At 41.4% G+C, this 24,188-nt stretch overlaps 1 protein-coding gene across 2 annotated transcripts in view; it reads right to left on the bottom strand.

The window, feature by feature from the left end:
- Window positions 1–24,188, bottom strand: part of LOC137322853 (high affinity cationic amino acid transporter 1-like) — a 95,321-nt gene that overhangs the window by 32,080 nt on the left and 39,053 nt on the right. For both annotated transcript variants that reach the window (XM_067985992.1, XM_067985993.1), the window contains exons 2-4: window positions 10,851–11,253; window positions 9,207–9,365; window positions 2,836–3,010 (exon numbers count right to left, since the gene is read on the bottom strand). In XM_067985992.1, coding sequence (XP_067842093.1) covers window positions 2,836–3,010; window positions 9,207–9,365; window positions 10,851–11,220 — 704 coding nt within the window. In that variant the 5' untranslated portion in view covers window positions 11,221–11,253. The remainder of the gene's footprint in view (window positions 1–2,835; window positions 3,011–9,206; window positions 9,366–10,850; window positions 11,254–24,188) is intronic.

Here is a 24,188-nt window from a genome sequence, read left to right as displayed (position 1 = left end):
CATATAAACTAGTAAAAGTAGAATGGACTTCTGTGTAAAGTCGTGGAGGCAAAAACTGCTGTTAGTCAAGACGCAGTTAAACGCTATGAATGGGGGGGGGGGTTGGGGTCACCTTAGAGTTATACGGAACTAGATAGGCTGAATGACATCCTTCATCTGTGCTTATTTTGAGCTCTTTCTGAAACCCAACATTGCTGTACTTGATAAGTTTTAATATAGTGGCATACTTCTCATTTCAACTCAATGTAAATTATGTTGAACAACTTCACAATTTTATTGCTTATTGAAATCAAGCATAACAAGCCCTGAGCAATAAATGGGTTTGAATAATGACTCTCTAAGCTCTTATTTACTGATATCCCATTAATATTGCCATTATACTGCAACTACAGAACAGTAGTTGGTCAAGGAACTAATGAGGCACAATTGTGCTAATTATACTAGCCATTTTTACCCAAAGAATTCCAATAACAGCATTCTGAATGTACAAATACGTACACATGCTAAAGCAAGAACTTTAGTTTAATTTCTTTTTTCTGTTGGACTGTACAGATCTATCTGGCAGATAACTGGATTTGCTGCTGACAAAGGCATAGCCAGTAAATAGACTACCCTGGTGTTTCTCATGGCAAGTTGAACAACACACCATTTTATAATGTGGCCCAATAAGTCTCCGCAACTGTCCCTGCAAAAAGGATCGCTCTCTCTTTTCCTCTTCATTCTCTACATCTCCCAACAGCATGTTTCCCTGCTCTCCCTAATTCTCAGGATGTTTGTACACCAATGGTAGTTAGAAAGTCATCCCAAATGTAGCCCACATTTTGCATTTAAGCCAGCCCATGAGTTGGCCAAAAAATATGAATTTTATTAACGGGTGTCATTTTATGCAACACAACTTTACCTTCTGCTGTTCTGTTTAAATAACAGCAAATGATTTATGTAGCTTCTCTCACAGATCACTGTACTTCGTGTCTCTCTCTCTAGTTTTTTTGTAATTTTTTTTTATTCGTTCATGGGATGTGGGCGTCGCTGGAGAGGCCAGCATTTATTGCCCATCCCTAATTGCCCTTGAGAAGGTGGTGGTGAGCCATCTTCTTGAACCGCTGCAGTCCGTGAGGTGAAGGTTCTCCCACAGTGCTGTTAGGAAGGGAGTTCCAGGAATTTGACCCAGCAATGATGAAGGAACGGCAATATATTTCCAAGTCGGGATGGTGTGTGACTTGGAGGGGAATGTCCAGGTGGTGTTGTTCCCCTGTGCCTGCTGCCCTTGTCCTTCTAGGTGATAGAGGTCGCAGGTTTGAGAGGTGCTGTCAGAGAAGCCTTGCCGAGTTGCTGCAGTGCATCCTGTGGACGGTACACACTGCAGCCACTGTGCGCCGGTGGTGAAGGGAGTGAATGTTTAGGGTGGTGGATGGGGTGCCAATCAAGCGGGCTGCTTTGTCCTGGATGGTGTCGAGCTTCTTGAGTGTTGTTAGAGCTGCACTCATCCAGGCAAGTGGAGAATATTCCATCACACTCCTGACTTGTGCCTTGTAGATGGTAGAAAGGCTTTGGGGAGTCAGGAGGTGAGTCACTCGCCGCAGAATACCCAGCCTCTAACCTGCTCTTGCAGCCACAGTATTTATATGGCTGGTCCAGTTAAGTTTCTAGTCAATGGTGACCCCCAGGATGTTGATGGTGGGGGATTCGGCAATGGTTATGCCGTTGAACGTCAACGGGGGGGGTGGTTAGACTCTCTCTTGTTGGAGATGGTCATTGCCTGGCACTTGTCTGGCTCAAATGTTACTTGCCACTTATCAGCCCAAGCCTGGCTACTGTCCAGGTCTTGCTGCATGCAGGCACGGACTGCTTCATTATTTGAGGGGTTGTGAATGGAACTGAACACTGTGCAATCATCAGCGAACATCCCCATTTCTGACCTTATGATGGAGGGAAGGTCATTGATGAAGCAGCTGAAGATGATTGGGCCTAGGACTCTGCCTGAGGAACTCCTGCAGCAATGTCCTGGGGCTGAGATGATTGGCCTCCAACAACTACTACCATCTTCCTTTGTGCTTGGTATGACTCCAGCCACTGGAGAGTTTTCCCTCGGATTCCCATTGACTTCAATTTTACTAGGGCTCCTTGGTGCCACACTTGGTCAAATGCGGCCTTGATGTCAAGGGCGGTCACTCTCACCTCACCTCTGGAATTCAGCTCTTTTGTCCAGGTTTGGACCAAGGCCGTGATGAGGTCTGGAACCGAGTGATCCTGGCGGAACCCAAACTGAGCAGGTTATTGGTGAGTAAGTGCCGCTCGATAGCACTGTCGACAACACCTTCCTTCACTTTGCTGATGATTAAGAGTAGGCTGATGGGGCGGTAATTGGCCAGATTGCATTTGTCCTGCTTTTTGTGGACAGGACATATCTGGGCAATTTTCCACACTGTCGGGTAGATGCCAGTGTTGTAGCTGTACTGGAACAGCTTGGCTAGAGGCGCAGCTAGTTGTAATATCCTCGCTTATACTTCTGCATTCTATCTGTGATTTGTATATTCTCTTTCCTTCACTTTTTCACTTGCTACAGTTCTTCTAATATTTTTCCCCCTTTTCTGAGTATCTGTTTCTTTCTCTATATCTTTGCAGCCTGTGTAATATTTTCTCTCTCCCTCTGCAGTTTTGTAAATATTTTGTCCCTCTTTCTCTATGTGTCTGTTTATAATTCCTGTTTCTCTCTCTCTCTGAAGTTTCTAGATTACTTTCTCTCTCCTTCTGCCAAGTAAAGCAGGAACATATCACCATTCCTATTTTATCATTGTGAGTCAGCATTTCAAAAGTCAGAAGTACTGCACTCACTTCTCTGACGCAGTACTGTTTGTCCCATTAATCAAGACGTCCTCACTCAGCTGCCAATTCTTGAGCGACCCTTTCACAAAGCCAGAGACCATGACAAAACACAGCACGAGGATATTGATGCAAGTGAAGACTTTGTTTACCATTGCCGACTCCTTCACGCCGAAAGATAATAACCCTGAACAAATAAAAAGACATTTATCAGAAATAAGTCTCCCATTGTTTTTATCTATGTTATAAATTTAAGATTATTTGTAACCAAAAGGTTTTTAAGTCGTACTATCTAGCCAGAGACATAATCCAAACAATCTGATAGCAATCAGTTTTGGCACAGAATGGATGCAAAATATAGGTCCAAATAGTATAACTTGAACATGGTCCATAGAAGTTGCTATGAGCTTCCCTATTAACAGAACATTATCTCATCCAGTAACATGCCTGCCCTTCTCCCATCCTACAGAGCCCCTCCACACATACAATCTCTACCAAATGTATATCTAAAAAATGTACACAAAATTCTGCAATCTCAAAGCTTGATCCGTAATAATCTGGAAACTAGAATATTGTTGGGTACACAAAGCACTGTCAATAAAAGCCTATCCTCATATTGGCTCCAGTCTAGCAGCTGTTCAGAGGAGAACTAAACATGCAGAGGGAAAATAACATGGCAGCGACAGTGAGACAGAAAATACAGCACATTTTTCCTGATGTTCTTGGCAGATTTCAACGTGACTGGTATTAGGAAGAGGAGGCTGGTGACTGAAGAGAAAACATTTCAAAGACTGAAGTTTGGCAACGGTTGATGTTTGAGGCATCTTTTCTTTAATCTCCTAAGTTTTTGAGTCATTTCCCTCCCAATCTGTTTGAGAATTTGTTGCAAAACTTTCAGCTACAAAGCTGTGAAAGGTGAGAAAGCAAACGTTCAAACCAGAACTCGGCATAAGTCAAAAGTCAAAACCTGGCTTGGTCTGAAATCTATGCTTAAGATTTGAAAACATACTCAACGCTGTCCTCCCTAATGTAGTAGCAGCAAAAAACACAACGGAGATTGATGCAAGCAGAAAAAGAACTGAGGAACAACTGATATAAGATATTATGTATAGCAGAAGGGAGAAATCATTAGATTGGGATGATACAGTGCACTCTTGAAATGGCATTGATGGATACCGATGGTGTGTGGAAGAACATGAATATAAATAGCCATCTGCTGCATTTATGATACTAACAATCTCCCCCCCCCACCCACGTTATATTTTATCAACTCCATCTACCCCCTTGAGATACCTCACCCAGGGACAATTATATTGTTGGCCCTACACACAAAACAATGCGTGTTTAAAACATGTCAGAAAATGAGATTTTTTTCCCCTCTGGTCAGTCTGTCCACCTACCTAGCCATCTATTTCTTCCCCTCCCTCCTTGCTTTCAAAAGCCACCTAAAAATTCTTCTCCAACCATGCCTTTAACCCCATTCACTTTTTTTCCTCCTCTACTTTTCCTTGCAAAGCATACACAAATCAGCACTGAGAAAGGGTGCAGCTCAATGCTGGTTGACAGTTGACTCCTGTCTGACTAACATGCGTGGGCTTCTGGGAACTGTTACTGCATGCAGTCTGTGTATACAGGACAAATGGCTTTTCTGTTGCTGAATAGAGTCATAGAGAGTCATAGAGTTATACAGCACGGATAGAGGCCCTTCGGCCCATCGTGTCCGCGCCGGACATCAAGCCCTGTCTACTCTAATCCCATATTCCAGCATTTGGTCCGTAGCCTTGTATGCTATGGCATTTCAAGTGCTCATCCAAATGCTTCTTGTAGCTTGTAGGTGTTTCTGGACATCTATTTGAGAGTTATGTGGAGAAGTTTGATTTATATGTCAGGGAGCTATCATGGATGAGAATATAAGAAGAATGTATAGTGTTTTTTTTTATATCCAGGAAAAGAGCTTTTTAACACTCAAAAGGTAGTTGGGCAAGGTGCTGGTTTGTTCTTCACCTCTAGCAATTTGGGGTATAACCTAAATAGATTACAGAGATGAATGCAAGATGCCAAGGCAGTGGAGTTCTGCCCTAGCTCACTTTTCATAATCACTACCAGTGTTAAAATAACCACAATATTAGCTAATTCTTTTAAAGGCACTGTAATCCCTATTTTAAATCGAAAATTAAACAAGGAAGGTGTAAGTTACTCTATAGTAGCTGAGCAAAGGATTTTTAACCCTATGTACCTCAACCTTATACCCATTTGCACAGTACACTCCACTAAGATTATCATTACTGCAGACTATGGTCAAACCTAAGAGGCAGAATTTACTTGACCGTTGCGACAGGCTCCCACTGCAACGCCACCAAACCCCTACAAGGCCAGTGTCACAAAGACGATAGAGCCTGGGGTGGGGACTCCATAGGCTGGGATTGATCACTTCCCCAACCTGAGTGGGGCCCAGTGCGAGGCTGGAGGTTTGGTGCACGTGAGATGAGGCATACCAGCATCCAGAGGGGCGCAAGTGGGCCCCACCGAAGGGTCCAAGCCAGGGAAACATCCTGGGCACTTGAAAGTGAGGTTGGTTTTTTTTTAGTATTGCCCATTTGTAAATAGGTCAAAGATGATGCAGAAAGAGTTTCTCCGGGGCCAGTGGAATTGGGTATTCTCTTCTCCTCCATGATGCCAGCCAGGCAACTGGGAGTTTCCAGCAGCGTGGGGCTGGTGGGAACCCAAGATGAGCCTGTGGTGGCACAGGCGCCCACAGCCCTATGCGATTGAGGTGCCCTGCTGTTGATCCCACATACTCTAGCAGAGTCAACACTGGAGGGCACCAGCGGGTGCGATCCTGGCATAACTACTGATAACGCAGCCAGAGAATATTCGGGGTCACAATGAGGAACTACTGCTGCAACGGATTAACTGTTGGATTCCAATTTAAGATTAAATCGCCAAACCCTGGAGCAGATTATTTTGAAGTCAGTGTTTATTTCAATAACACCAATAAAACACTGAAAATAAGGAAAATAGTTTTTAAAATCAGCTATGTATTTGCCTGGTATGTTTGTGTCTGGAGTGTTAAATTTGTAGCAATGATTTCTCAAATAAAAATGCTAATTTACTGGCCTCAAGACCAATACAAAGGAAGAGTTTAAACTGGCAAGTAACACTACAAAGACATTCCAAGCAGGGGTGAAAAATAATATGCTAGAATGGGATAAAAAAAAAAGTAATATTGAGCAGATAAAAACTAAACAGAAGATGCCAATAAAGCTTGAATTTAGTAAAACCAGAGCCCCTAGTCAAGCCGCAACATTTATTGTACTTGTATTTACAGAAGTTCACACTACACTTCCATGGATACTGAAGCTCAGTCAATTTATTTGTTCATGGGATGTGGGCGTTGCTGGCGAGGCCGGCATTTATTGCCCATCCCTAATTGCCCTAGAGAAGGTGGTGGTGAGCCGCAATCTTGAACCGCTGCAGTCAGTGTGGTGAAGGTTCTTCCACAGGAACATAGGAACAGGAGTAGGCCATTCAGCCACTCATGCCTGCTCCGCCATTTGATAAGATCATGGCTGATCTGTGATCTAACTCCATATACCTGCCTTTGGCCATTATACCTTAGTACCTGTGGTTACCAAAAAGCTATCTATCTCAGATTTAAATTTAGCAATTGAACTAGTATCAATTGCCGTTTGCGGAAGAGAGTTCCAAACTTCTACCACCCTTTGTGTGTAGAAATGTTTTCTAATCTCACTCCTGAAAGGTCTGGCTCTAATTTTTAGACTGTGGCCCCTACTCCTAGAATCCCCAACCAGCGGAAATAGTTTCTCTCTATCCACCCTATCTGTTCCCCTTAATATCTTATAAACTTCGATCAGATCACCCCTTAACCTTAGAAACTCTGGACAATACAACCCCAATTTGTGTAATCTCTCCTTGTAACTTAACCCTTGAAGTCTGGGTATCATTCGAGTAAACCTATGCTGCACTCCCTCCAAGGCCAATATGTCCTTCCGAAAGTGCGGTGCCCAGAACTGCTCTCAGTACTCCAGGTGCGGTCTAACCAGGGTTTTGTATCGCTGCAGCATAACTTCTGCCCCCTTGTACTCTAGTCCTCTAGATATAAAGGCCAGCATTCCAATAGCCTTCTTGATTATTTTCTGCACCGCGTTCATGATACTTCAATAATCTATGTACCTGAACCCCTAAGTCCCTTTGGACATCCACTGTTTTTAAACTTTTTAACCATTTAGAAAGTACCCTGTTCTATCCTTTTTTGATCCAAAGTGGATGACCTCACATTTGTCTACATTGAATTCCATTTGCCACAGTTTTGCCCATTCACCAAATCTATCAATATCCCTTTGTAATTTTATGTTTTCATCTACACTGCTTACAATGCCACCAATCTTTGTGTCATCGGCAAACTTAGATATGAGACTTTCTATGCCTTCATCTAAGTTGTTAATAAATATTGTGAATAATTGAGGCCCCAAGACAGATCCCTGCGGCACTCCACTAGTCACATCCTGCCAATGTGAGTACCTTCCCATTATCCCTACTCTCTGTCGCCTTTCACTCAGCCAACTTCCTAACCAAGTCCGTACTTTTCCCTCGATTCCATGGGCTTCTATCTTGGCTAACTGTCTCTATGTGGGACCTTATCAAATGCCTTCTGCAAGTCCATATAAATAACATCCATTGACATTCCCCTGTCCACTACTTTAGTCACCTCTTCAAAAAATTCAATCAGGTTTGTCAGGCACGACCTACCTTTCACAAATCCATGCTGGCTCTCTCTGATTAACTGAAAATTCTCGAGGTGTTTAGTCACCCTTTCCTTAATTATAGACTCCCCACAACAGATGTTAGGCTAACTGGTCTATAATTCCCCGGTTTCCCTCTCTCTCTTCTCTTAAAAAGTGGAGTGCCATGTGCAATTTTCCAATCCAGAGGGACAGTTCTGGAATCTAGAGAACTTTGAAAGATTATAGTTAGGGCATCTGCAATGTGCTCACCTACTTCCTTTAAAACCCTGGGATGGAAACCATCTGGTCCTGGGGATTTGTCACTCTTTAGTGCTATTATTTTCTTTATTACTGTTGCTTTACTTATGTTAATTTTATCGAGTCCCTATCCCCGATTCAATATTAGTTTTCTTGGGATTTCCGGCATGCTATCCTCTTTTTCGACTGTAAATACTTACGCAAAGTAATTGTTCAATATATCTGCCATTTCCCCATGGTCAATGACAATATCCCCACTTTCAGTTTTTAAGGGGCCAACCCTGCTCCTGACCACCCTCTTTTTCCTAATATAACTATAAAAGTTCTTCGTATTGGTTTTGATATCCCTTCAAAGTTGCTTTTCATACTCCCTTTTTGTAGCTCTCACTATCTGTTTTGTGACCCTTTGTTGATCTTTGAATCTTTCCCATTCGCCAGGATCTGTACCATTTTTTGCCTTTTTGTATGCCCTTTCCTTATGTCTTATACTGTCCCTTACCTCTTTAGTTGTCCATGGCTGTTTTTTTTGGCAAGTAGAGTTCTTGCCCCTCAGGGGTATAAACCGATTCTGTATCATGTTAAATGTTTCTTTAAACATTTCCCACTGATCATCAGTCGTTTTACCCATTAACAGATTTGCCCAGTTTACTGTGGACAGTCTCTGTCTCATCCCATTGAAGTCGGCCTTACCCAAATCTAGAATCTTTGCAGCCGATTCACTTTTTTCCCTTTCAAACACTACCTTGAACTCGATCATGTTATGATCGCTATTGGATAGATGTTCGCGTACAGTTAAGCCGTTAACTAAATCTGGTTCATTGCTCATTACTAAATCTAGTATGGCTTGCCCCCTTGTTGCCTCTCGGACATACTGCTGTAGAAAACTATCCCGGACACTCTTAAGAAATTCACTACCTTTCTGACAGTTGCTAGTCTGCTTTTCCCAATCTATGTGAAGGTTAAAGTCCACCATTAAGACCACTATGCCTTTCTTACACGCTTGTCTAATCTCTGCATTTATACAATGTAGCACTTCAGAGCTGCTGCCAGGGCTCCTATACACAACTCCCACTATAGTCTTAGATCCTTTCCTATTTCTCAATTCAACCCATAAGGTCTCCGTTGGCTGCTTACCCCTTGTTATATCCTCCTTTATCATTGAAGTGATTTCATCTCTAATCATTAAGGCTACTCCTCCCCCTCTTCCATTTTCCCTATCTCTCCTGTAGACCTTATAACCCGGAATGTTTAGTTCCCAATCCTGACCATCCTGCAGCCATGTCTCAGTAATAGCTATCATGTCATACCCTCCAATTTGAATCTGTAGTTATAATATAATAACAGATTTTTTAAATAATTGTTGAGTAAACGAATACATGCCTGTTAGCAGTAAGATTATAAATACAGCAAAAATATCTGGGTATTCTGCCAATACTCCAGGAGCATTCATTGACATATGTTGACTGCAGAACAGTTCAATGCGTTTACCGACGAGCTCATCAAATGTGGCACTCCATGCTCTTGCAACACTTGAAGTTCCTGTATTGAGACACAGAAAAAAATCTATTTAAATGTTACCAAATATCTCTCTAGAATTTTGAATTAACAACCCCTTATAGAAAAGGTTAATTAAACAAAAGGAACAGGTGTTAACAGGTTCAGATATTATGTAGTATTATTGTTCAACATATCCATTTGTGTGTTTCAATCTGGAGCTAAAATTCGATAGTTTAAGCCATATTTCAGAGAATGCAAGTATTCTGCACTGAAAACAAGTTGACTTATATTACTACCTCTTCAGATGATTTCTTTCTAACTACTCTGCTAGTTGCAACATTTATGAATAGAAAATTTTGTAGAATTAGACTAGTACCAGCAACACTGAGAATGAATTAGCACTGACAACATCTTAATGTTTGAGAATGAAAAACCACTCAGCTTGCAAGTAGCACTAACTGCATTGCACAATAGACAGAATGTAGATTGTTCTAGTGTGCTGTTATATTTAGTTGTGCGGATGTGTTGACATGTTTATGTAACTAACAAATTATTAATTATTAATGTATTAAGAAAAGGATACCAAGGAACTTCATCTTTGAAAACTGAAATTGTCAACAAAAAAAATCAGATTTTATATAGTTGACAAAATTACACTAGCGAGAACAGGAATCTTTAATGTTTGGAAAAACTTATCTCCAGAAGACTTTGCCCTAAACAAAGTTGACCTGGCTATAACAGATCAGTGTGTGTAGTTCAGAACATAACAATACTCCAGCTGAGGCCAGTGTTTTATAAAAGGTTTAGCATAACTTCCTTGCTTTTGTACTCTATGCCTCTATTAATAAAGCCCAGGATCCATTATGCTTTTTTAACAACCTTCTCAACTTGTCTTGCCACCTTCAAAGATTTGTGTATGTGCACCCCCAGGTCTCCCTATTCCTGCACTCCTTTAAAATTGTACCATTTAGTTTATGTTGCGTCGTCTCATTCTTCCTACCAAAATGTGTCACTTCACACTTCTCTGCGTTAAATTTCATCTGCCATGTGTCTGCCCATTTCATCAATCTGTCAATGTCCTCCTGAAGTCTGTTACTATCCTCCACATTGTTTACGACATTGAGTGTTGGCAAACTATTTGATTGAAGAGGGCATTACAGCTGAGCAGGATCTTGCCCTCGCCTGATGTGCACACACGAGGTCGTTTCCAGCATTAGTCAATGAATTGTGATAAGAAGCAAGAAGCCTGCCTCAGTTTTCCCCTCCCAAGACCAGGTATGCTGAAGCCAAATGTCACACCTGAACAGCTGATCTAAGCACAAAGCTGGCATCGAACCTGGGATCTTCCTCATCTGTATGCCTCAGTATCATATTGATTTACTCAATATGTCATCTGAGAAGCTCACCATTCCTCTTCAATCATGACGGCAAGACAGCGCAGACATCAAATCCCTAATTCCGTCAATGCACAGTATAACATCAGTGAAATGCTCAGTGTGTAAATTTCTACAGCATTATTGCACTTACCAATTACATAAGAAAGGATTAGATTCCAGCCAGTGATGAAAGCCCACAGTTCCCCAACTGTAACATAGCTGTAGAGATAGGCAGAACCAGTCTTAGGGACTCTAGCACCAAACTCTGCATAACAGAGGCCTGCAAGCACAGATGCCAGAGCAGCAATCAAGAATGAGATAACAATGGCAGGGCCAGCGTTCTCCCTGGCCACTGCTCCAGCCAGCACATAGACGCCCGCTCCAAGGGTACTACCGACACCAAGGGCAACCAAGTCCACAGTAGTCAAACATCTAGCAAGTCTGGTTTCTTCATTACTGCAGTCCACAAATTTACGCCGAAACAGCTGTCGTCCAAAATAAATAAGTGGTTTACAATCCATCTCTCAAGACCAGACTTGCTGTACGACACAAACCTAAAATAAAAAGAAATAAATACATTGATGAGAAGAAAACCTCCATTGCTATTCGAAGTATTTTTTGTTTTGGTAGTTTATTTTGCTTAACAAAATCGGAGTTACACTTAAGTTATCTATAAACAAGATAGAAGGTAGTACTTAAGCCAACAAAATAAAGCCATACATTGTGTTGCAATAATGTATTGTATTTTTAGGAATAATCAGCCATAATAAATCACAACATTGCATTTTATCATGTCCCTATTCCACGAATATTATTTTAAATAATTTCTACCCAAAATATCTCCATTCTAATTTTTTTTCAAACTACATTATCTTGAACATAATTCATAAACCATTCCTGACAATCCAGGTAACTCTTCAACAGTAAGGATGTGAAGATCCTGTCATCCAAGCGTATGTGCATATTTTAAACAGCAGAATCAAAACATTTATTCTTGATTCAAAAACAGATATGACATTTTAGATTCAAAATGCAGCCTTCCGATAGTTAATAGATCTCTTCAACGTATATTTAACTGAATGATTCAGCCTCAATCCATTAACCAGCAAGAAAACAAATGATCAGTAATACCACGTCAGCCAAAGTGATGTAAAGAACTGTATATCTAATGACATTCCACCTTTCAACTTCATACCTACAGTCCTTCCTCAAACACAAACGTTGCTAGCATTACTACAAAATAGCTGTTTGGAATAGCCAAAATGTTCTGAATACTTAACATGATGTGCCATGGAATGTTGAGATGTGAGCTCACACCTGTGCGATACCCCTCCAAACAGCAAGATCCTGATCTCCACCACAACAGAGGAGAAATGGCCAGCAAATCCATGAAGTCACTTTTCTGATCAAATGATGAATCAGCCACCAGTAACCAGTTGCCAAGCTGCATAGGCAGAGGTTTACAGGCTGATGATCTCTCCACTCTGCCAGCTGGGAAAAAGGGGACAGCAGAGGAGAGGAGGAGGCCACAAGGAAAGGGATGGGGATACTCAATGAACATGCAGCAGTAAATAATAATCTATACCTATTCCCTTCCCATAGGGGCAAATGTCTCAACTGGATAGTCAGTTAGAGATCAGAAACTTGCCATATGGCAAAATCAAAAGCACAAATCTGAATCCTACCATTGCAAGGCATAGCTCATTGATTGGTAATTGACCAGAGACCATGTGCAGATGTAAAATGACTGGTGGCATGTCAATTCAGGGTAAAGCAAGAAAACCTAAGAGGAAGAACTGCTTTGGTCTCAATGTATTGTAGCACCAGCAACAGTGATGACGATGCCAACAACTTGCATTTATATAGCACTTTTATCATACAAAAATGTTCTAAGATTCTGCACAGAGACATGAGGAAAACAGGTATGAGCCAAAGAAAGACATTAGAAGGGATGATCAGAAGCTTGGTCGATGAGGAATGCTTTAGAAAGGGTTCAAAAGGAAGGCGAAAAGGCATAGGGATTTATGGAGGCATTCCAGAGATTGGAACCTAATCAACTGAAGGCATGGCAGCCAATGATGGGGCAAAGGGAGGGCGGTGCACGAGGTCAGAGTCAGATGAGCTTGTGCGGACGGAGGTTACAGAGATAGGGAGGGGGAGGGGCAAGGCCATGGAGGGATTTAAAGAATTACAAGAATTTTAAATTTGAGGCATTGGGGGGCTGGGACCCAATGTAGATTAGCAAAGATGGGGATGATGGGTGAGCAGGGATGATAAGAGATAGAATAGAAGCAAGAGAGTTATCAATGAGCTGGAGTTTGTGGAGGGTGGGAGGCTGTCAGGACAGCACTGAAGTAATCAAGTCTGGAGGTGACAAAGTCATGTATAAGGATTTCTGTAGCAGATGAGTTGAGTTAGGGGTAGAGGCAGTCAATATGATGGAGGTGGAAGCAGGTAGTCTTTGCTATAGGGGAGATATGGAATTGAACACTCAGCTGAGATTGCAAATAGTTTGGCCCAGCTGGACACGAGGGAGATGGGTGGAGTCAGTGACAATGGAATAAGCAGAATATCAACTGATAATTTGAATTGAGTAAACTATATTGCACATAAACAAAGTACATTGTATGTGCAATTATTGTTTATTGCTCCTAAACCATGATCTGTCAAAAAAGCTTGTAACCTGTTACTTTTAAACTTTGCTTCATAAGAACATAAAACCTAAGGCTTCTTAAAATGAAAGGAATCTTACAACACCAGGTTATAGTCCAACTGTTTTATTTGAAAATCACAAGCTTTCGGAAACTTTCTCCTTCGTCAGGTGAGCAAGTATGGGATTCCATGGAAGGTTACCGCATTTATAGTCAGAGAACAATACCTGGTGATTACATGTCAGCGATTACATGTCAGTGATTAAATGATTACACATCATTTTTAAAATGACTTGGACTTATTACAGCAAATACTCTATTGGTGCACAATTGCAAAAAGAATGACCAGTACTTGTACAAGTCAGTTTATGCACCATACAAATTGATTAGGCTAGCTCATTTTGGCCTGTGCAATGTAGATTTCCATCCAAGCTTAGCTGATGGGATTGAAGTCTCTACTTGTTGGTAGGATCCTATGTGAAACAAAGTTGGACAATTTGATCCCAGTTTCTAATGGACATGGGTCCACATCACTATCGCCCAAAATTCAGCATCCACGGTAATCTTATTTAGAGAACCTGCAAGGATAGCTATTGTGGGAAGTGAAAACATTCTCACCGCTACAGTTGAGGTTGCTCTTCTAGGGTTGGGACTAAGGTGTGATGTTAGGCTAGAACACACTTCATCTCACCTAAAATATACATAGAAGTTGCAACACAGAAACAGGTCATTTGACCCAATCAGTCCATGTCAGCCTTGACCCTTCACATGATCAAATACTCATATAATCACATATAACCAACCTGTTCTCATTTCACAATCACCTTTTCCATCATCCAATCTAATCTTAAATGCTGACATAGTTTCTACCTCAACCACTAACCCTGGAAGGGAATGCCACAGCTTCACAACTCACTAAAGAAGTCTCCCTTTTCTGTTCTAAATATCTTGTTTAATTTTGTATCCATTGATCTTCATTCTAGATCCCTCAGCTGCTGGAAAGAGTCAGCTTCTATCTGATCATGTCATAGAATTATATATCCTGTAATCTGTATTCTAATGAAAAAAGCCCCACCTTGTTCGGCATAAACATTTGCCAAAAATATTAAATGAGTTTTATTTTTTTAAAATAGTGCAAACCAATCTATAGGCCTTTAAACCCCAAACTTAACTTTACTTAACCATTACTTCTTAACTTAACGAAAGAAAATGTTAGAAATAACCAACATAGTCATCACCAGTTGCAAGAGAAAAGGCAGGGTACTGTTTTGGGTGGAGACCCCTTACCAGAATTGATGAAGGGTCTCAATCTAAAACACTGACCAGCCTGCTGATTATTTCCATCATTTTCTGTTTTTATTTCAGATTTTTAGACAACCAGTTTCTCTTTCTAAGTTTCTTGATTCACCTTGTCTTCTCTCCAATTTTGGTAACATCCTACACTGTACATCATAGTCATTCATTTTGTCTTCTCAATTTAAAGGAAAAAAATTGCATACGAAATTCCCGTTAAAAGCAAGTTTCTGTTTAAAAAAAAGGAAACTTCTATGATTTCCTATAGCTAGTTCCAGTTTCAGCCCGTTATCAACTGGATGAGTCAGGGGATTGGAGGGCAAGTAGAGGTGTGGAATTATACCACAGGGAAGGAGCAAAAAAAAAAATCAGTAGATAAATCAAGCATATTCTCTCACGATTCAGAAGGTGAATCGTGAGAAGATATACTTATCAGGAAAGGCTGAACAGGCTGGGGCTCTTTTCTCGCTAGAAAAGAAAAGGCTCAGGGGGTGACCTGATAAGAGGTCTTAAAGATAATGAAAGGGTTTGCTAGGGTAGAGGTAGAGAGAATGTTTCCACTTGTGGGGGAGTCCAAAACCAGAGGTCGGAAATATATGATAGTCACTAATAAATCCAATAGGGAATTCAGGGCTTCTTTACCCAAAGGGTGGTAAGAATGTGGAACGCACTGCCACAAGGAGTAGTTGAGGCAAATAGCATAGATGCATTTAAGGGGAAGTCAGATAAGCACATGAAAGAGAAAGGAATAGAAGGGTATGCTGATAGGGTTAGAAGAGGGGTGGGAGCATGTGGAGCATAAACGCTGGCATAGAACAGTTGGGCTGAATGGCCTGTTTCTGTGCTGTACACGCAATGTAAGCCGAGCTACTCACATGTACCTCCTAGCAGCTAGTAAATAAAAAATTAATTGGCTGGAGAAAGTGAGGTTATCATTTAAAAAAGATTAAAATATTGAAAGTTTACGCTAAACTGTTCTCAGACACCGCTTACGATAACAGACGCAGGTTTTATCTGAATAGCCTTGATGCAAACTGTGAGAATCCTACACCCACCAGCGTATGTGACGTGCTTTCAGAATGGATAAAGATAAAAGCAACAAACATGAGAAACAGATGTTACTTATACACATTCCCCTTATGATTGTAAAAATAGCTCTTTCCCAGGAGGAAATATTAAAAGGAACTAACTATAGGGGGTAAGTATTATCAGAGGTACTTACCCAGAGTTCTTCCATTGCTGGAAATCATTTTGGAAGCTTTTGTTTTATATAAACTTTATTTATCGGGTTCCTCCATCTCAGGGAGTTTGCTTGCAGTAATTGTGGAACCCTTTCAGCATATGCTCCACTGAACAGGATTTGTTTTGCCAGTCTCGGAACAATTGTCTAATCATATGTTCAGACACTATCTGAAATGAACTTGTCCAACCACATCAAGATAACTAAAACTGGTCATTACAAGCTTTGTACTGCTGAGTTCAATGGGACCCACGTATACGAACAACAATTTGCATTTATTTAGCACCTTTAACACTGGGATGAACAGTTCTTAATTAGTGGAGCTGAGGACTCAGCAAGCCTCATCCAGATTTAACTTTCAGTCCTACGGCCTGAGAACAGACCAGATAAACAATAATACAGGCATGGCCGCCGCTGATTAGATGTTTTCAGAACATGGCTAAGGTAAGCTCGTGCCCCACAATTGATTACGGATCAGTAGTTTAAACAGAGATCTTTCTGCCTATTCAGTGATTTACTAATCTAGTCAAGTAGTACACCGCGACTGCAACCAAATCCACCCAATTTGCAATTTCAGTGTGCATTCTTTTTCTTTCCCCATTACTTTTTCTTTCTTATTTTCTCCCTTTGCCCTGTCCTCAGTCCTTCCTTTTCCCCTGTATATTTTTTCTCTTCAAGTCTTGTGAATTCAGACATTTCAACTGGAATGTACTATGATGGGATGTTAAACTGAGACCAGTCCTGCAAATGAGATATTAAATCAAGTCCCAGCTTGTTCCAGTGGACTATACAAAGAGCTGGGAGTTCTGTTAAACATCCTTCCCTCAATCAGTATCGCCAAAAAACAGATTAACTGGTAACTGTATCTCCTCGCTGTGTGGAACATTGCTGGTGCAGAACTGGCAGTCACATTTTCCTACATAACATTCCCTGCACTGAAAGTTAATTCACTGTATGAATCACATCATTTAGATATGATACAGTGCCATTTAAATTCAACTATTGTTATAGAAGCATTGGATTGTATGTTGCATATTAGATAGCTGTATTCCTCTGAAAACAGTACAAATAAAAATATTTCTTTAAAAAAGCAATTATCTTTTTTTAAGGATAGACATCCATTTATTTTAAAAGATATTTTCACCACTCCCTCTATTTTGCATCTTGGTGCATCTCACCCCTGGCTATGCAGAAGGTACCTCCTCCCAAGCCCCCCACATACTTGCTCTGAATCCAGTCACTGTGAAATGCAAATCAGTGACCGTTTCCTTTTCAGAGACTTTTCGACCCACTGTCAGGAAGTGGTGGATTCCATCCACTCAGTAACTTACTACTCTAGCCCGGATTATAACTTGGGGCAGTAATCAGGCGCCAAGGCAGGCAGCAAACAGAACTGACCTCAGCAGCATGAGGCCAGAGAGATTTTAACTCTTGATATAGAATGTACAGCACAGAAACAGACCATTTGGCCCAATTGGTCCATCCTCCACACGAGCTTCCTCCCTCCCTACTTCATCTAACCCTATCAGTATATCCTTTGATTCCTTTCTCCCTCATATGTTCACCTAGCTTCCCCTTAAATGCCAGTCGCCTCAACTACTCTTTGTGGTAGCAAGTCCCACATTCTAACCACTCTTTGGGTAAAAAAGTTTCTCCTGAATTCCCTATTGGATTTATTAGTGATAACTCCTGGGTCTCATCTGCATGCCCCCAGCCAGTTCCCCACCCGAAACTAATGGGATGTGGCAGCTTGATGGTGAGCAGGGGGACAATATTGGGGAGCAGGGTGCCATCACTGGGAATCGAAGGAACAGACACTAGTCTATCAATAACTTCGCTACTATTCACTGCAATATTCTAGTGAACATTTAGAAGAGCAAGCCCAACTAATCAGTTTTCGCTGGTAGAATTGCAGAACTGACTAGCTCTAGAAGAACATTTGTTGTTTCTGTGTTCCATCAAGTGACAATCTTCTGAAAGAAGGAGTGGTCTAATAAAAAAAAAATCATAGAAATTTTGGGTGGGGGTGTTTGAACACCGCCTGACCCCGCCTATACCCATGCCAAATGAGAAAAACGTTGGTGTTGTGGACCCACAACCATTAGGAACTGAGTCAAAACTTCCCAAACTTATTCCACATGAGATTATTACAGCTGACAGAGATTTTAAAAAGACGTTCATCCCATCAATCTGGGATAAACTCAAACTCCATTCCCATAGTTGAAAGGGCAGAATGCATACTCATTGCACCACCATAAATGTATTTTAAAATACTTTCCCAATTGCACGGTTTACCATTCCAGTGCTAGAAATGGTAATATTACAGAGTAAACTTTGAGGGGTCCTGGATTGCCTCTGGAGTCTCATATGCTGCTATCGCATTTTTAAAAATTCATTCTTGGGATGTGGCATTGCTGGCAAGGCTGGCATTTACTGCCCATCCTTAGCTGCCCTGAGAAGATGATGGTGGGCCTCCTTGAACCGCTGCAGATCGTGGTGAAGGTGCTCCTACAATGCTGTTAGATAGAGCATTCCAGGATTTTGACCTAATAATGATTAAGGAAGGTGTCCAAGACAGGATGTTGTATGACTTGAAGGAGAACTTGGAGGTGATGGTGGTCCCATATATCTGCTGCCCCTGTCCTTCTGGGCGATGGAGGTCTTGGGTTTGGGAGGTGCTCTCGAAGAAACCTTGGCAAGTTGCTGCAGTGCATCCTGTAGATAGTACACACTGCAGCCATGGTACACCAGTGGCGGAGGAGGTGGATTTTTAGGCTAAATCATATGGTGCCATCACATATTGGAAAATGGCAACCAATATGCGCACGGTCGTGCAAAATTTACTCTTAGATTTTCAAAAGTGGAAAAATAAAGGATTTGATGGCCAAAAGGTTCGTATGGGGAATTAGAGATGCAATTTTGGAAATGTATTTTTAAGGTGAATCCTTCTCTCTGAGTGGATCGGTGTAGATTAAGAGATAAACATATTTTTGATGCACTAGTTTTGGCAACAATCTAGGTGGAAGATGGATACTTAGATCTCCATTTATTTGCCGTACATTACAGCAAGAAAAAAAAACTACAATCTGCATTTTTCTCACATGTACACACACACACACACACACACATTAAATGTCATGCGGATATAACAAGACTTAGCCGGTCCCTACCGGTTAAGCAAGCATTCATTACTGTTTATCCCAATGAAGACTAAGAAATACGACAGAACTAGACTGAACAAAAAGCAAAATACTGCAGATGCTGGAACTCAAACAAAAACAGAAAAGGTTGGAAACACTCAGTAGGTCAGGCAGCATCTGTTGAGAAAACGCATCGACATTTCAGGTATTGAACCCTTTCCCAGAACTAGACTGCTTTGTGCAACAGTAACTTATCGGGAAATTACTAGTCTATCATTAAGGTTAGAGCAACTGAACACCTTGAAAATTTTCAGCTGATCAGAGAGAGCTAGCATGGATTTGTAAAGAATACGTTATGCCTGACGAACCTGATTGAATTTTTTGAAGAGCTGACTAAAGTAGTGGACAGGGGAATGTCTGTGGATGTTGTTTATATATTCCAGATGGCATTCGATAAAGTCCCTCAGAAGAGACTGTTAGCTAAAGTTGAAATTCATGGAATTGAGGGCAAATTGTTGGCCTGGTTAGGAAATTGGCTGAGCGGCAGGAAATAGAGGATAGGATAATGGGCAGGTACTCAAATTGGCAGGATGTGGCTAGTGGTGTCCCACAGGAATCTGTGTTGGGGCCTCAACTATTCACTGTATTTATTAACGATGGGATGGAGAGCCACATATCCAAGTTTGCCGATGACACAAAGATAGGCAGAATTGTAAGCAGTGTAGATGGAAGCATAAAATTAGAGAGATATTAATAGATTAAGTGAATGGGCAAAACTCTGGCAAATGGATTTCAATGTAGGCAAGTGTGAGGTCATCCACTTTGGACCTAGAAAGTACTCTGATCTATCCTTTTTAAATGGTGAAAAGCTTGAAACAGTGAAGATCCAAAGAGACTTAGGGGTCCATGTACATAGATCATTAAAATGTCATGGTCAGGTACAGAAAATAATAAAAAAGGCTAATGGAATGCTGGCCTTTATATCTAGAGGACTAGAATACAGGGGGGTAGAAGTTATGCTACAGCTACACAAAGTCCTGGTTAGACCACATCTGGAGTACTGCGTTCAGTTCTGGGCACCGCACCTTAGGAAGGATTTATTGGCCTTGGAGAGAGTGCAGTGTAGATTTACTAGAATGATACTTGGACTCCAAGGGTTAAATTTTTGAGAAGAGATTACACAAACTAGGGTTGCATTCCCTGGAATTTAGAAGATTAAGAGGTGATTTGATCAAAGTTTTCAAGGTATTAAAGGGAACTGATAAGGTAGACAGAGAGAAACTACTTCCGCTGGCTGGGGAGTCTAGGTCTAGGGGACATAGCCTAAAGATTAGAGCCAGGACTTTCAGGAGTGAAGTTAGGAAACACTTCTACCACCCTTTGCGTGTAGAAGTTTGGAACTCTCTTCTGCAAACTGCAGTTGATGCTAAATTGTTAATTTTAAATCTGAGATTGATAGATTTTTGCTAACCAAAGGTACTAAGGGATATGGGGCTAAGGCAGGTATATGGAGTTAGGTCACAGATCAGCCATGATCTCACTGAATGTCAGAACAGGCTTGATGGGGTAAATGGTCTACTCCTGTTCCTATCTTTCTATGTTCCTAAGTACGTGGAATGGATACCATTCACTGGTAAAACTTGTGGTGACTTCATGAAAGCAAAATAAATTGATATTTTATACAAATAGACAAAAACAGATAGTAAGTGTTAAGAGGATTTGTTGAGACTTTATACAGAAATTGGATTGAAGACCTCACCATGTTTACTCACAAAAGCCCCAACATTTAATAATTTTAAGAAATGGTAATCTAAACCTGGAAAACCCCAATTGGTGCACAAATCGGGGGTTAACAGTGTGCTGCAAGTGGTTAGAGAGTAGACTAACCTGGCTGCTAATACCAGATATTGCTGATTTGAACAACATGTGTTGTTCATGCAAGCTGCAATGCACAAATAGGATGGCCAATGAAGGAGGTGCCAATTTAGAGGTGCACAGGATTTCATTTCCACATTCACCTGAGGAAGGAGGAAGCCTCCGAAAGCTTGTGAATTTCAAATAAAATTGCTGGACTATAACTTGGTGTTGTAAAATTGTTCACACTTTAATGGTTATGGCTGTATTCTTGCCTGGGATATCATGGAAGGGCTTTGTGTAGCAAAACAACCACAAAGAAAGAGAAACTTCCTGTTCACATCCTGCTAGATTTGATGTTGCAACGCTAGAGCTGATGATCCAGGAAGTGAGGCAACACAAGACTGTTCTCTATGGCACAGGAGGGAAAGCGCCATAAAAATGGCTGGTACAGAAAGCCCAAAAGGAAGAGACAGAATTAATCTTTCTACGTTCCGAGATATCCCGGATCCAAATACAGAAGACGCTAGAATGGAAGTAAGCTGTCAAGTTAAGGCTGCATAACAGCTTTCTGAACCCAACTATGTAAGCCACAAAATTTTCCCTTATAACCTGCCAATAATGTACGGCTGGCCCATGCAAAGCATTCATACAATCTTAGTGTGCAGTTTTCTCTAGGTTATCAGCCCACTGAATACATATCATCCATGACTACAGGACAGCATAGCACAAGTCCAAGCTGCAACTTAGTACTGAAAGCCTGAATGGACTTAAAACAGCACATCCTTTGAACATTGAACATGCATCAAGCAGCTAGATATTTATTGATGCACATAGTGGTTGCAGGTATGCAGAGACGTAGGTCACTGTATGCACTCCCTAAACTTGCAATGATCTCAAACTACAGTACTACCCTAGTTGCAGGAAAAGGCAGCATAAAATAAAATAGAACAGACCTGAACTGGAGGAGAATTCAGAAACTACAAACCCTTGATTCTCTTTGAGGGACATGGGAGAGTGAAGCTGGAGGTCTCCCCTCAAGCTCAGTACTATCCTGCTCTCAACTTATACAAGCATACATTCAACCACAAAACTCTACTAATATATTGCAACACAACTGTTTGAAGGTGTCCTTTGGAGCCATTATTATAATATGTTTCTCTTCTATTTTTGGAGGCCTGGAAGAGCAGTGGTCCCAAGCAAGCTACATCACACAGCACCCTACATTATTTTCACCAAATTTTGCTAGCACCAGTACTGCTGGAGGATGCAGATGGTGAGCTTGAGGAGGTATCAGGTGAATCACAGGGGCTGGATGCTAGATTTGAAAAATTCAGTTCTGCATCCTCTAACAACACTCCTGTGAAGCGCCTTGGGACATTTTACTATGATAAAGGTGCTGTACAATACAAGTTGTTGGTGGTGGTAAGATGATAAGGATCAAACAATGGTGGGAGGAGGAGGAGAAGGAACCTGCTGGCTGTAGGGTCAGCTTGGTTCCTCTTTCAACCATAATGCCTACAGATTCGGACTTCTCAGAACCTGTGTATCAACAATTGCAGCCTGAGCAGGACAGTCTGCAGGAGTCAAGTGAGTCTGTCCAAAATACCCGGCAAGGTGAGGAGTATAAAGCAGTCCACTAGCCACATCTATGCTGTCGTGGAGGAAAAGCTGTCTGCACCGCAGCCTACATTGCAGCATCTGCAGAAAAGTCCTCTTTGTTCAGCTATCTATGCTTAAAGGTTACCTTCTCTTGTTAGGTGTTAAACATGCATAAAAACAACAAGTGTTAAAAATATGGATCCAGTCAGCAATAAGTACATGTAGTATCATATATTTTCAAAACCTACATTATGCTAGATTTGAAAAATTCAGTTCTGCATCCTTTAACAACACTCCTGTGAAGCGCCTTGGGACATTTTACTATGTTAAAGGTGCTGTACAATGCAAGTTGTTGTTGGTGGTAAGATGCACATAACTATTAGTGGGGAGTTTCCAGCAAGGAATGGCATTTCACCAGTGGGAGGGACAGGGGGACCTGCAGATAGAAAGTCATCAGGATTATGATCGATTGGAAGTTGCAATCTGTAGTAAAGTATAACCAGGAGTTAAGGTTTGTCTGTAAGAGGAGAAGTGTGTCATTGAAGTGTGTGAAAGAGGAGTACGATGTTCTCGTTTTTTGTGGTTTTCCCACAGAATTTCCACCAGCATGACTTGGAAATGGCAGGCAGACATTAAGCTAGCCGAGCAGTCACCCTACAGTACTGAGTTAGTGAGTTGCTACAGTTACTAAAGTCAAATATTTTAGGGATTTAGTAAATTATCAAGCCACCACTAGTTTCCACTGTTTTACAACAGATTATTTTGGGGACCAGCTAGATAGGGAAAATAACACAGCTTATTAACTATTCTTACTTTTAAAAAAAATCACAAAAACATCACTTCTGAGAAGAGGCTATACCTCTATATACTGTGGATTATTCAACCACACTGTCGAATTAACTCGCTACTGGAATAAATAAATACACTGCCAATTTTGCTTACATTCTTTCCTAGGGTAGCGTTTCATGGGTACTAGTTATAACTTTGGTACTATGCCCAAGTAGCTATTAATCATATCTAAGCCTTGACATCAAGCATCAGCAGGCTATTTAACTGCCGGGAGGCAGGGCATGGTGAAGGGCCATTGAAAGAGAGCGTGAACCTGTTCTCAACCCATGTCAGGCAGGGGTCACTGGATACGTACCAGGAACCTTGTCTGATTATTTTTCTTTTGTCCAAGGCCACTGGTATCATCTGTAGCACCCTACCACAAAAAAAACCATGAGGTGCAACCTGCAGAAAAATGCTCAGGTGCCAGCTGCCATCGCCTCATCTTAAGGAGACGCTATAGGAAGAAAAAAAAAGGAAGATGTGTTACAAGCGTTTTGGGATGAAATGCCTTCTAAGAAAGGCAAGATGCCTTTGTGTGCCATGTTCCAGTTGTGCAAGGTATATGCCTCTGTGCTACTGACTCAGCCAGCGAGTAAACGTAACAAGCAAAAGAATCCAAAAAAAGGGATACTTGCTGGGTGGTGGCAGCATGCCTCCAAATTCTGCCTCCCCAACCTCTTCAACAGACTGCAGGCCATAAATGCCATGGACCAGCTTCCCAAATTTGGACGTGTCCCCTGTCAATGCAGTCACGACCAAGTGTCCAGGAGGGTGTGTTGCCCACCTGGTGCAAAGGTAAAGGACATGTCGCAGCAACTGGGAAAGGGAGGGAGAGGATCCAGTTGTCGTGGTCCACGTGCAGGAAGTGCCACCAACTG

Source organism: Heptranchias perlo, chromosome 6 (assembly GCF_035084215.1).
Source record: "Heptranchias perlo isolate sHepPer1 chromosome 6, sHepPer1.hap1, whole genome shotgun sequence".
Taxonomy (NCBI): domain Eukaryota; kingdom Metazoa; phylum Chordata; class Chondrichthyes; order Hexanchiformes; family Hexanchidae; genus Heptranchias; species Heptranchias perlo.
This window is presented reverse-complemented; position numbering and strand designations above follow the sequence as displayed.